At 40.2% G+C, this 14,757-nt stretch overlaps 1 protein-coding gene across 1 annotated transcript in view; it reads right to left on the reverse strand.

Annotated features, from left to right (window-relative positions):
- Positions 1-14,757, reverse strand: part of LOC106491159 (collagen alpha-6(VI) chain-like) — a 60,706-nt gene that overhangs the window by 11,180 nt on the left and 34,769 nt on the right. Inside the window, exons 23-30 of the mRNA XM_067292182.1 lie at positions 9,445-9,507; positions 8,568-8,630; positions 7,507-7,569; positions 6,039-6,101; positions 5,540-5,590; positions 1,813-1,848; positions 1,611-1,673; positions 1,229-1,291 (exon numbers count right to left, since the gene is read on the reverse strand). Coding sequence (XP_067148283.1) covers positions 1,229-1,291; positions 1,611-1,673; positions 1,813-1,848; positions 5,540-5,590; positions 6,039-6,101; positions 7,507-7,569; positions 8,568-8,630; positions 9,445-9,507 — 465 coding nt within the window. The remainder of the gene's footprint in view (positions 1-1,228; positions 1,292-1,610; positions 1,674-1,812; positions 1,849-5,539; positions 5,591-6,038; positions 6,102-7,506; positions 7,570-8,567; positions 8,631-9,444; positions 9,508-14,757) is intronic.

Consider the following 14,757-nt stretch of genomic DNA (forward strand, 5'->3'; position numbering starts at 1 on the left):
TGAGCCATAAAGATATGACCCGTATTGAATAACCATACGGCTGATAGCTGATGCATCATAACAGGAGGAATGGGTAAAACAAGCCTGTTTTGTCTGGACCTGCCTACTACCTATACCTGTTCCTGCAACTCTCTCTCTTCCACTTTTCCCAACATTCCCGCTTCCCCCTTTCATGCACTGCTACTACAATAATCCCTTCAAGCCCCTACCTTCTAAGCCCCCCCCCCCATGTCTGCATCTGAAGAGGAGATCCTGAGCTTGCAATCTCTCTGCGGACTTCCTGGAGCACGGATGGGCAGGGCCAGCAGCTGCCTGGCTTGTCAGCACACAGGGGCTGTCTGCCTGTACTGTAGGGGAGGGTGAGCAGCCAAGTAGCAGGGAGGGCAGTTCATTCCAGCTGCAGCTCCTGGCCCTTCTCGTGCCCAGCACCATAAAATAAAGTGGGCCAGATATATTCATTGACCAGCACAGTATAACGGACAAAAAAATTATTTTATAAGCTGCATGTATCCTGTGGGCCATGTTATACAGGTAAAAATACTATTATCAATATTGTTCCATATTTAAACTAAATGAGTAAGCTTAAGAAAGTTTAACAAAGAAACAATTAATGTTAGGGATTGTTTCTGGGCACCATGGAGTGGATTTGAAAAACTGCTGCAAGATAAAGATAGACACATACAGGGATTTTCTAAAGTGCCTATAAGGTTAGTCCGAATTCCTGCTGACATTTGTGGTCCTTTCCCCTGCTGGCATACAAAATACAGCTTTTTTGCTGTACAAAACGCAGATCACAGATACCAGAGGAAAGCATATTAATACATTTGTACATAAGGATTAATAGGTTACAGTAAATATAAGCCTTAAATAGGTGCCTGTAATTGCAAATTTAACTTTAAATGGTTTCACATTTTAAATGAAAAATGTATTGGCTTTCAGCAAAACAATCCTGTTTTACATTTTAAAGTATTCTCTTTTTTAATTAGATTTTTATCCAGCCTAAAGATGACACCAAATACTGTGGATGAGGTTCTGGCCTGCGTTATATCAATACAGTTCCAGTTCCAATAGCAGGTGCCCTTGTGCATACACATCCACAGGCAAGATGTAGCTCTATACAACTGCCAGGCTGATTAAGTGTATTTTATCAGATGAAGCATTATTAAATACGCCATTAAACTAAGAGTAAATTTAATATTCCCTTTTTCTAAAAATACAAATACGTTACCATAGGTCCTGGTGGCCCTTGGTCCCCTGGATCTCCAAAGGAACCTGGTGTGCCAGCATTACCCTAAAATAGAAACACTGATTTTATTTTTAATTGCTTCACACGGGCAGATTTTCAGCATAGAAAAGCTTGTATGACTATCATTGTGAGCTGGATCTTGCCTTTACATAATGATGGACTATTATTCCTACAAATTATTAGAAAGCAATGAATACCTCTAAAGACTTAGACCTGCATTCTCTCCAAGACCTCTTGCCCAGGATATGGCAAAAAAGGTCAGAGTTGGAACCAATTTCAGAATTCTGCTGTTCAGCAAACACTCAGGATCTGGGGACTTTCCTTATAGAACTCTTCAGAGACTTAACAGGTTTATCATTCTTACCCCTCTACCCCTAACTCCTTTGGGTCCTTCAGCTCCTGGGATACCTGGATCCCCCTCTTCTCCCTGAAAATTAATGAAATCCAGAAGTTTATAGGAAAGGCAACAAAAAAAGGAAGGAAACAAAACCAGAAAAGCTGACAAGCCCTTCCAAACAAGAATAAAACAACATACAAAGAAAGCAAACATATGCCCATTCTTGTACCTTTGTACCAGGATATCCGATGAATCCAGATTCTCCCTGCCAAAAAATATGAAAAGACTTCATAAGAATCTAGGACTTTGTGATCTCCTTAGTGTTTGATCTCTTTAATTCAAAAATAATTATGAAATTATTCTTAGCATTCCAGTCAATTCAAGTTACAGTGGCTACTTCTAAAGCCTACATTATCATCAGATGACACCATTTTAATCTGCTTATTTAAAGCAAGAGCATTTTAAGAATTTCCAACAGTTGCCATTTCTCAAATAAGTGTTTTATCAAATCTTATTTATGCCTCCTAGTAAAATACAGTAGAATTCAGGTTCAGCGATCATGACTACAACATAGCATTCAGAACTCAGTCTTTAAACGTGGTTTCAAAGCATTGTACCCTCCATACTAAGCAGTGATTCCATAATGTTTTGATGGCATATTAGAAGTCACTTACTCATTAACTGTTTTCAGTTAGTTTGGTTTTTGGTGTGCTCTTTGCTTATGTATGAGAAATATCAGAAATCCCACAAAGATCAATCAGAATTGAAGTATATTTTTCCTTGACATTAGAGTAACTAGCAGAATTCACAATGCTTATGTACGTCCTTTTTTTTAAGATTTCCCTCCCGTGAAACCGGCCATGGTTGTCAAACATCGCAAAACAATCAAGGGTTGCTCAGTAGATTATCACATAACTCTATCCTAAAATTTACAGAAATTTGCATGCACATAGACACCAGATTGGACTTAAGAGAGTGTAATTTACAGCAGTCTTTACAGAGACTATTTTAAAGGCTCTTTTCTTAATTATTAGGTGGAAAACAACTTTTTCTGGATCATCATTTTGGGGTAAATTGTTTTTTTTAATTGCTTTAAATTCAAGCTCTGACAAACTTTGTGCAGATACATCAGTGTATATAAGTCAATCCTTTAAAACCATGAATAATGACAAGAAGATTTAGAAGAAACTTTTGTTCCTCGTGTCTTATAAAACAAGCACAAGGAGGATGTTCCCCAAAATGAACAAGTGGGAGATTCCAAGAGATTAAAAGTACTGATCTGGTATGTAACATATGTGTAACGTGTGGAGTTCTTCCATCAGAGGAAATTTTGGTAAGGTTTACCTAAGAAGGTAAGAAAAGGGATTAGGTATTTCCCTTGGATAACAAGAAGTATCAAGAGTCACTTTAATAATGAGCTATTCTAGAAAGAGGAGCTCATCAGTTGGAGAGGCTGCTGGGAAGCTTTTGTATCTTTTCTGCTGCTTCTGCAGCATTCTGCTTCTCCCACAAAAAGTAGAGTAAAACAGATAGGCCTCAGATGATATCTGCCAGACCACTTCTGTTTCACATGCAACAGGAAAGGATTCCATGCTCTTTGCAAGGGGGATTGCAGCTGTCACCAACATCCTGACCATTTGCTCTAGGACTGACACATTGGTGCTGCTTCCAAACTTTTCCCTCTCTTGCTCTTCCCTCCAAGTTCCAGGCAAGTTACTACATCAGGGACTGAGACAAAATCAAAAAAAAAGAGAGTGTCTGTGCAAGGTTTCACACCTGTGAACAAAATCATGTCTAAATACATCAGAGAAACTTTCTGTTAGGGGCCTGAGCACATCCTTACCATCCCATGTGGTGGTTTGACTGCCTGGACCCAGGGATAGTGCAGCTTATGTCCTGTGGGGAGAAGCTCCCAGACAGCGCTGCAGGGAGGCCACAGTCAGGGCCAACCCCCATGTCTATGCTCTAGCTCTAAGCATGCTCTAGCATGCTCTAAGCTGAGGTTTTCCCACTTGGCCCCCATCTGAGCTAGAGTTTTAGCTGCCTCACAGCCACACTTGTGACTGGCCATGGGCTGCACTGATTTGGACCCAGACCCACAGGGTCCGGGTCAAGCTGACTTCCCAGTTTGACCTTGGACGAGCCCATCACTATGGACTTGCCCAGCAAACACTGGGCTGTGTCTGACCCTGGTTGCCATCCCCAGGCCTGCCCTGCTCACCTCACTTGGGGGTGGTGGGACAGGACCCTTGTCGACAAGGGCACTGCCTCTGCCAGCCTCGTTATCATGCTGGGCTCCCGGCTCCCTTAGGAAGTAGTTGGCTCTCAGTGTGCCATGACACTTCCTAATGTAGATGAGTAAGCAAGGATCAGGATATAGAATATTTAACTGCTAACAAAAATGCATTCCAAATTTCCAGGAGTCACTTCAAGTGGAGTCATGAGCAGTCTAATAAGAGCTCAACTTAACAACAGAAGGCCTGTAAAAAAACGATGAATTATTTAACTGAGGTATTTCTAGTAAGAAATGTTAAGTATTCTTTTCTCTTAACAGAAAGAAGTAATTGCACACAGAAAATTTTGCAAAGAAAAGGTCCTGGAAGTTATTTACCTGCTTGCAATCAAAGTGCAGTGATTACACACATATACTGACTGGCTAGTCTCAGCCCTACCATTTTAACACACAACTTATTACCAGTATAATGGCTATATTTTTCAGGAAGCTATTCCTTTCTTTTCCTTTTTTTAAATTTTGTTTATTATTTTTTAATGAGAAAGTTCTTTAGCACTCCCATAAAAAAGACAAGATCCAGCAAATCTCATTCTAAAACTGAAATATTCTTCCATGAATATGTAAATTGTTTTGATATACAATTACACTTATCCAGCTATTTACAGATTTTATTATTACTCAATCTGGTTTAGTGTAACAAATCCAGAAATCATTGTTTTCACAGTGGGAATTCAGAAAATATTGCTCATAGTCTACATTTCTTTTCCAGACTTAATAGCAATGAAGATTAGAAAAAAAGTCACTGTATTTTTTATGTATTTTTGTATTTTATATTATTTATATAAATAATTATTTATAATATTTTATGTATCTATGTATTTTATATAATTACTATTACAAAATGATGGGGGATTTTTCCCTCCCAAGACAAAAGAAACTGAGGTAGACAATGGCACCAGCTCCATTTTGTTTAGATCCTCCTTCCCAAGCCCGAAATTAATTACCAATATTTGGATAGAAGTTTTAAACATACAAATGATCAACCATTAACCTACTGTGGGTCACTGACTGAGTCATTCAAATCATAGATATCTGTGGAGTTATAACTGATTTTGAGCCCATGCTTTCTGTGTAGTTTTTATTTTAGCTGGATTCTTGTATGTTTTTAGAGGAACTGGCATTTCACTGTTTTTTTTTCAGGGCTGTGAAGGGAATGATGAGAATTTCTAAATAAGAATTAATTCAGAGGTTAATCCCCAGATTTTATTTGCTGAGCATATGAGCACAAGGATGAGTATTTTACATTAAAACAGCAAGGATGTCCTCCCATCCTGGCAGTTAGGGAATCACTCCTCTGATAAAAGAGGGAGTGAAAGAGTCCAAGGTGGCCTTCTCACACCCACATTTACCAGTAAGAATGGCTAGCCTGAATTAGACTAGTCTAGACTGAAGTGGGTAGAAAGCAAGTTGTACTATGAAAAATACAACTTTGCCCCCATATGCTTACACACATGCACATACACACTGTCCGAGGAAAGAGTAAGAGAGAAAGGTTATTCTCAAGAGAGCAGGTCCCTCCCAGTCATTCTCAAGTTATGACATCATCATCTGCTAGTGTCAGAATGGGGGTATAATTCTCATTACGGATATGAATATGGATGGTCATGTTAGAAATGACCTTGCAGAATGGAGACTATGAGATGTTCTGACTCTCTAAACTCACCTTTGCTCCTTTGCTCCCTTCAGGACCAGAGACACCTCTGCCATCCATGCCCTGCACAGGGTGAATATACCATCAGTTAGATTTTAATAGAGGATTAGATTTACATCCGATTCCCTCCTGGCCTAAAAACCTCCCATTACAATGATGTGCCCAGCCTCTTTAGGCTGATGAGGTAGGGCAAACTGCCACAACACAGTCTAAAACCAGTGGCAAACGGTGGCAAAAGCTGTGAAAAGAAAACATGGATTAAGACCATGCTTCCTCTCCACTGTATGGCCTACCTCTGGTATATTCTCCCTCTGTCATAGAGAATCTGAGTGGAAAGATATTCTCTCTAACCCACAAGGAATGTGGCGTCTATAAGGAAACTGAGAACCAAATGCAAAATAATTTTAATTGTACCAAAGAGGGAAAACAAAAGAAGAGGGAATGGACTGTATTGACTCAGCTGGATGAGAGTTAAACCACAGAAGCCCTGAATTAGGACAAAAAGACTCACAGGCATGCCCCTCTGTCCAGCTGGTCCCACTACACCCTTCTCTCCAGGGTCACCAGGCTCACCCTGTCACAGTTGAAATACAAAAACCATTAGTTTGGCTTATCCAGCATCATTCTTCTTTCTGAAATGGGAGTTTGTCTGCTCAGCTGAAGTGTGCTCACACCTTTTATAGACAAAAAGTGTTCTGCGACAGACCATGTTTGATGGAGGGTTCTTACAGGTGAAACTGGAAAGCACCGGTCAAATCAGAATGTGCTGAGCACTGATGCAGCTAAACCCCACAGGTCTTCCTTCAATAAAAATCCCACTGTTACTAGGGATTCCTAATGGTGAGAGCATTTTCTGAGAAAAGTTATATTAATGGAAGTAGGAATTCTACCAGCCTGAAGAATCTGTTGACAGCAGAGTACATTTTTCAGGCAGTCTGTCCAGCTTGTGCTCCTAATTCTCTCACAAGTTTTCTTTTCTTGGATTCCTTTTTTGCCTTTCCCTTCCTTCATGAACTTTCTTCTAACAAGAACCCCAAAACTAAACAGCACAAAGCCAGATTGAGAAAATGGAGTGTATGGTGGAGCACTTGACAGACTCTGATTTATTCCAGTAAGAAGCAGTTTTTGTTATTGCTGCCACCAAAGACACAGGGATTAAATTCTTGTGCTTGTTCCCACCTTTCTCACTGTTTCACTACATGTTTTCAGGCAATCATTATGGTACCTTCCAACACCTCTTTGTCACTAAAGGTAATAACACACTGAATGTAATAATCCTTCAGAGATACTGAAAGGCTTAGTTAAGTGGTATTAGTTATGCCTTTTAGGTTCTTAGATGTAACAATACCTAAAATCGGTCCGTTTTAGTTAATAAAGTAAGTCTCTCATATCAAATGCACATTACTGAAAGGAAAGCAAGTGATAAAGTGTGTTACAAATAAGTGAATCATAATGTGGACCACCTAATTTTATAAGTCATTTTGTCTAACTTCATGTTGACTTAGTTATTTTCAACATATTAATTCCTGTGTAATAGACATCGTATTAGTCAGGACTTCTTGGACTGATTAAGAATCTTCTGAAGAAAAAGGTTAAAATAAGCAGCTAAACTTTATTAGCTGGTACATGTCTTCCATGGGTTGGACAGAGTCTAGGAATCATAAAATAAGTTCAGGGGCCTGCACTGCCATATCCTGAGTGCATTTTGTGAGAAGCTAAGCCCCAGTGAGAACCATGGCCACAAAAGCAATTAGGACAGCAGTCATGGTAGCATTAGCAATCTCTTAGTATAGCTCTGACACCTGTAAGTTTACCTTGAGCACATCACTCTCTTACAATCTAAAAATGCCTATAAAAATATATTATTCTTCACATGTTCCATAGGAGCATCACAAATTTTGGTTCATGCTTCTTTAGTCAGATTTTTGAATGAATGATGCTGTGAGATTGCTGCAATTAGGTACTTTAAAAAAGTTTACCTTTGCTCCCCTTGCACCTTTCTTCCCAACAGAGCCAAGTGGGCCTGGGGGTCCCGGACTAGCCTACAATCAGAAATATCAGTAAAATGATGCATGATGAAAAATTCAAGGGCTCATTGCACGCACCTCAAGGGTTCATTGCCACTTGCAATTGCTATAGTATGAGAATAGACATCTAGCACATTAACAGACTTCCCCAAAGCTTTTGAGGGCCATAGTAAGAGTTATGGGCCAAGCTACTATTCCAGTTATTTTCTGTTTTCTGTATGACTGCTTTAAAATTCCCAAAATATTACTAAGTATGACATAAATGCTATTTTCCATCTATACAGATGTTTAAGTATGATAGTGAATAGACATGCATGAGTGCACAAACAATATGAATATTGTTATACATAAATGTATACTGTTATATATAAATATATAAATGGCTGTGTAAGCATGAGCACTGTTACATGACTGAAGCAGATGCCCAAGGCCGGATGAGTCAGCCACATTCCAATCCTGAGTTATACTGGTGTAATTCCAAAATAATGCCCCAAAATCACCAGCATCACACAAGTGAGAGGAAGATCAGCACTCAATAGGCATTCAATAGTTACAACTTCATCATACCTTAGCCTTAAATCTTCTTGGTCATACTCAGACAAAACTATCGACCAACCAATTACCTAGCTTTGCTCTCAACTACACCACTGTACATCTGGACCTAGATGTGCTGCAAGCCATGATGTAACTGCTGATATACGCTAGAGAATTGAAAGTGGAATGCAAAACTAAGGTTTTGCATTGCAACCATAGAAAAAACTTGGTAATATTGAAGTTCTCTTCCTATTAACCCACCTAAACTTATTTTCAAGGCTGTTATTTTCCATAATCCAGATTGGTAGTAGTAAACTTCTTCATATGGCCATTAGTTTCCATAAATACTATATTGAAAAATCATCCATTTCTTCTTGTTTACATAGGTTTTAAAAACCAACCAATTAGAAGAATAATACAAACACTGAGAAAAGAAAACCCCCAAGGTGCACAGCAGGGATATGTTATTTAAAGCTAACCGGAGGGGCTGGCATGCCTTGTGGTCCTGGAGGTCCTCTGATCCCTTGTGGTCCTCTTGGGCCCTGAAGTAAAAAAGTCATTTAAAAAAAAAAAGTCAGTCAAATGTTGATTACCTTTCACTAAAGATTAGATTGCTGGAGTGACTAGAATACAAATGCCTATTTTGCAAGATCCTCTGCAGAGGTGAAACTTCTGGCTGCTTGGCTGTAGGGATATGCCCATGTGAAGCAGCTGATATTGTCACTGCATGGTAGCCATATTCAGAGAGCCACTTAGGCCCCTAAAATATCAAGGGTGACATAACCAGCCCTCAACCAACGAGACACTTGCTCCAGATGCCTATACAGTCAGTGAATGGAGCATCTTAAAACTGAAAGCTACGGTAAAGAGCTTATGGCCATAACTCTCTTCAAAATCACTTCACCAACCAAATTTTTGAAACACGAAGTTTTTTCACTGATCTTGTCAATCAGAATGTCATTTTCACCATTTCAATGCACCCTGGAAATACAACAGATTCAATCATGCAACACATTCTATGTGCTTATTGCTAACTATTTCTAATAAATTCATTTTGAAGATATCTGCTTGAAAATATCCTGTAAGCTAGAGAAGTGTTGACTAAATTACTTATTACTAACATTCATGGTCCTCTTTCAATTTCGGTATAAGCTGCACCTACATAAACTGAAAGAGAAACTTGGCACATTTAATTTATCAGGGTCACAGAGGAAATTTGCCAGTGAAGAATTTTCCTCATAATATTTTTAGCTGAAATAAATAAAGCACTCCAAAAGAAAAATAAAAGATCAAGACTGACAACTCATTTTCTCTGCAGCTAACATACAAAAACAACTCAGAATTTCTTTTAGCTACCTGTGGGCCTGGCAAACCGGGGTTTCCTGGGTAACCTGATTCCCCCAGATCTCCTTGCTCACCCTGCCGGAACAAAAACAAACATATGAACAACAAAATAACAAAAACAAGAAAACAGATTAGCACCTTAGATGTGTATATCAACAGATACTCATTTCACATTTGCGCAGAATATTAACTGATAGAAGGCTTTCTGTGCTTTCAGGCAGCACCTTCTGCTGAACAAAAATCAGTTAAAAAGCAAAGGGCTAAGTATTCTTTTTTTGATTTAGGATCTGTGATGAACATAAGATCTGCATTGGGAGAGGTCAGTTCTATTTGCTTTGCATTTTGATGGGTGTAAAATACACCTTTGTGTCAGCACTATTGCTGCACTACCTTTGTCCTTGGCCACAGCAGAGACTTTGACAAGTCATAAAGTCAGGGCCACAAAGACAGACGCTCTTCACCTTATCCATGGAGAACTACTCGGGGAGGGGGGCAACCACAACTTCATAATTCATCCCAGAATTAAGTACCTTTGTATTCCTCAGCTTTCACTCTGGTCACTCAGTGAGGCAAGTCAAATCTTGAAAAAATAACTTTTCAAGCTCTTCAGCTCATGGCTATTAAAAGTTGCCAGCTATGAATGAGTCAGTTTAGCTGACATCCATAAGAAATATTTTCTCTGTCTGCTGATCTGAGTAAAATAGAGATGCTTAGCACCAAGATATTCTAGGCCTCGCTGAAGGTTTTCTTTCACTAGAGAGATTATAAAGATATATCTGAAGATTCTCAGGAAGCTGACAGTTCTGGAAAGAATCTCCTGGAGAAAACCACATTCAAAAGGCTGTACTCCCTAATTCTCCATGACATGAATGAAATGAGAGAGATATCAATGCAAAAAAAAATAAAGAAATAAAATAAAAAGAAATAAAAAAGCCAGAGTAACAATACTGTAACAGGGGACATCAGTCAGTAGACTGATGCCAGGCTTAGGCCTGCTTTAAAAATTCAATAGAAATAGATTTTCACAAAAATTGCTTTGATTGCAATGCAAACAGAGAGAAATAGAAGAAATCTTTTCTTAGGCACACTGTATTGGATTCCAAAACCAACAGACACTTTCCAGCTTCTTCAATGAACTTTGAATCAGGCCTAGAATACAAGTTGTTCCTTTTTTTTTTGCCTCTCTTATGTCTTCCTTTAGTTTATTATCCTTTCCTTCCTATTTGCTTTGCTTTTGTAACACTGCACAAAGACTGCAGTGCTGTTCTTGCCCATGACAATCATGTCTCTGAAGCTATATCACACCTTTTGTTTCATCTGTCCACTGATTATTGCTGTTCATAATGGTAATTGCGTTTCTTTATTCTTTTAAAACTATTATGAAAATTTAGTCTCCCTTTCATCACAAAAATCAATGGATAATTGGAGATGAAAGTCCTGGAAAAATGTCTTTTCAGGTTATCATGAAAAGTGGTATGTTCATGCTGACTGCAAGGGAAGTTAACAACTTTGTCGAAAGAAGCCTCAGTTTGGTGCCTTTTATTAACAATTAAAAAAGGTATAAGTCCTTATACATTAGCTGGGGGAATTCTGTCCCACTACCTGTAGCCTGATTATATCATTTGTCCCTAAGCACTTTACTGGATGGATTAGCATAGGCTCACTAATATCTGCTCATCTTAAAGAACGATCCATCTGCATTCCATTTCAACAGCAAAACCTTCCTGGTCAGGCAGAATTGGCCATGCCATGTTTCCTTATAGAACCAGACCCTGCGGTCCACAGAAGGACCCTTGAAGACCCTGCAAACATTAGGACTATACAGTTCTGCTTCCTGCCCAGGGATATCAGGAAGCCTGAACAGAGAAGCTTTTAGCCCTATGTCCTGTGGCAGCTTTGCAACACCGTCATGCAAGAGAAGAGATCTCAGTGGGAGGACATGACACCCAAAGTTTTCCCAGAGGATGGATGTCAGTACCACAGAGCAAGAGTCTACTGCTCCCCTCTGGTTTCCACAGGGGAGGTAGAAGACAGACTAGGGCAAAATTCTCTTTGACATTCAACCTCTTCAGTGAAAATGTTATATACATAAGCTGTGATCTGAGCATGGGTTGGAACCCAGTCTTTAATGCCTACTGACACATACAATGTTTTTTCTTATGCTTTTAGAAGTCAAAGATGATCATCAAGCGATTAAGTGAAAACAGTTGCAAAGTTCCTGTTGCTGTGATGTCCAGTCATCTCTGTTTCCTTCCATATTAAAAACAGGTGGCCTCATAACTGGGGAGGTCACAAAGATGAAGAAGGTTGCTTCAAAAGGTTCATCTAATTCTACATTCTGTGATTTTACCAAACAAGTTGATGTTTTTATTTTCTAAGCACATCAGAATTCTAGCGCTCACTAGTACTACGGAAAGATAAGGGATAATCTGTTTCCTGCAATTTTTGTCATTTCATTCTCATTACTTACTTGGATTATCGCTATTACTCACAGAAAAATGTAAACTGAGATTTTTAGAGTCCCAGCAGCAAAAAGGTTATAAAAAAAAAAGTACAACAAACTTAAGAAATCCCTTAAGAAGGGGTTTCTGAGCTATTAAGCAATAGGTGGGAGGTGGATTTCTGCTATAACTGATAGACTGGATTGATGATTGTTTCATATTTTAATTTAAAATATCTGAAAAAAACATGCAAAGGAACTTGTGAGACAGAAATAGGAAACAGTAACTATAAAAAGTCAGAGTCTTTCAAGTTATGTTTATCCGCATGAGTAGCCAAAGCATAGTGCTTTCCCTCTCTTGGTGGGCGGAATCAAAGTCTTCCAGGGTTTATTCCTACCCGGGATATCCTAGACAGCAAAAGATCTAGACTCTCGAAATGAAATCCAAATTGGGCTTTTCAGAAACCAGATGGGGCAGAAGTTTCAGGACAAAGTTTAATTGCATGCTGCATGAAGCCGAGATGTAACTGGAGCATGGTTTGAGGAATTTGCTGGACTCTCACTTCTGTCTGTCATTTCCCAATGGAAAATTAATTTGAATCAGAGAGCTTGCAATGTCAAAAACCTGTGTTACCTGACTACAGCACACAGTAAGGCAGTGACAAACGTGAAGCAAAACTCTGCTGCTTCAGAATTGCAGGAGAGGGGCAAGAAGACTAGAAATGAGAGTCAAATCAAAGACTGTTGCTGAAGACATATTATTTCTGTAAAAGATCCTCCCGGCAGGTCTGTTTTCTTTGCTGAAACTGATATGTTCTACTCCCCCATTATGGCCTTCAGCTTAAATGTTTCTTGTTGCTGCAGAAAAAGCACTTTGTATACACAAAAGTTTAATGAAACGTCATGGACATGCTGCCAGATTAAGAAAACGGCAAACACTTCAATTTACACACTGTTCCCACAACCAAAAATGTGAGAAATATACTAAATGCAGCAAGCTGAGCAAACTGTTATGACCAGCAACAGGATGTTTTGTACAGGCCAAATATGTGCTCATATTGTGAGCTTTGAGAAAGGCAACAGGGCTTTGGCTCAGACTTTGAAACAGTTGCTACTTGAGGCCAGAGACAAGGAGTGTGTGCACTTCATCCTGTTTTGTCTTTGGTATTAGGACTACTGGAACTGCATCAGTATGAAATTGTGCTGTTCCTCTGGGTTTATTTTCACTAAGGTAAACAGGAAATCTAAATCACTGCACACATGAGCAAATCTGGGAAACTCCTGGTGGAACCAGGGGAATGAACAACCAGCAAGTGGAAAAGAAATCTGAGCAGCCAAAGGAAATCAACATATCTGCTGAAGCACCATGCTAAGCCAAGGTGTATACCACCTTCTTTATTTGTGTTAGCAACCCTGAAGAAAGATTGGGTCAAATGTGAACTACTTGTGCTATAACAATGTGTTTTCTGGTATGATCGTATAACCTATACTTAAGAAAGAAAGCAACAGGATAATCTTGTAAGTCATGCTTTTAGATGTTCTTACAGTCTCATTGCAGGGAAATATTTTACCCTATCTTAAGAATTAAAAAAGAAAGAAATCATAGAGTTTTCTCAGGTTCCTAGAATTTTACTTTTACTTGCACTAGTCCATTTTCGAATACAGCTGCCTTCAGATTTGCTTTGATAACTGCATTTGTGCCCTCCAGGATGAGGAGGAGATGGGCATGGCTGCAAGGGGAGTACCTGGGACAACAGACCCTGTGCCTTGCCAGAACGCCCAGAAGAAGCGGCAGGTGATTGTCGTGGGGGACTCCCTGCTGCAGGGGACGGAGGCATCTATCTGCCGACCTGACCTCATGTCTAGAGAGGTTTGTGGCTTGCCAGGGGCTCGCGTGAGAGACGTCATGGAAAGACTGCCAAGGCTTGTCCACGCTTCGGATTATTACCCACTGCTGCTCTTCCATGTGGGTGCTAATGACACCAAGGGCAAACTGGAGACCATCAAGCAGGATTTCAGAGCTCTAGGGATGGTGGTCAAGGGTCTGGGAGCCCAGGTCATCATCTCCTCAATCCTGCCAGTGAGGGGGTGGATGAAAGGAGGAGATGGACTTTCCAAGTTAACGACTGGCTGTGCCACTGGTGTTGGCAACAGGGTTTTGGTTTCTACAACCATGGGACCCTGTTTGAAGATCGACAACTGCTGGGGAGAGATGGGATCCGCCTCACTAAGCTGAGCACACGTGTCTTTGCCAACAGGTTGGCCAACCTGGTAAGGAGGGCTTTAAACTAGGAAAGACGAGGAAAGGGGAGAGTTATAGTGCCAGGGTAGTTGGCAAAAGACAGCTCAAGTCGGGATGCCTCCAGCAGGTGAATGCAGCCAGGGAAGTGCGCATGGGATGTGGCTATGGAGGATCCTCTTATATCCCTCCTGGGAAACCTGCATGCTCGATCACCTCTCTGAAATGCCTGTACACCAATGCACGCAGCATGGGGAATAAACAGGAAGAACTAGAGATCTGTGTGCAGTCGCAGGGCCATGATCTCATTGCCATTACAGAGACATGGTGGGATAGCTCGCATGACTGGAGTGCTGTCATGGATGGCTACGTGCTTTTTAGGAAAGACAGGCCAGGAAAGCGAGGTGGTGGAGTTGCTCTTTATGTGAGAGAGCAACTGGAATGTATTGAGCTGTGCCTAGGGGTGGATGAAGAGCGAGTCGAGAGCTTATGGGTAAGGATCAAAGGGCAGGCTAATAGAGGTGACACTGTTGTGGGTGTTTACTACAGGCCACCTGATCAAGAAGAGGAAGTCGATGAGGTCTTCTACAGACAGGTGGAAGTAGCCTCACGATCCCAGGCCCTGGTTCTCATGGGGGACTTCAAC

This window comes from Apteryx mantelli, chromosome 2, assembly GCF_036417845.1.
Source record: "Apteryx mantelli isolate bAptMan1 chromosome 2, bAptMan1.hap1, whole genome shotgun sequence".
In the NCBI taxonomy this organism is placed as follows: Eukaryota; Metazoa; Chordata; class Aves; order Apterygiformes; family Apterygidae; genus Apteryx; species Apteryx mantelli.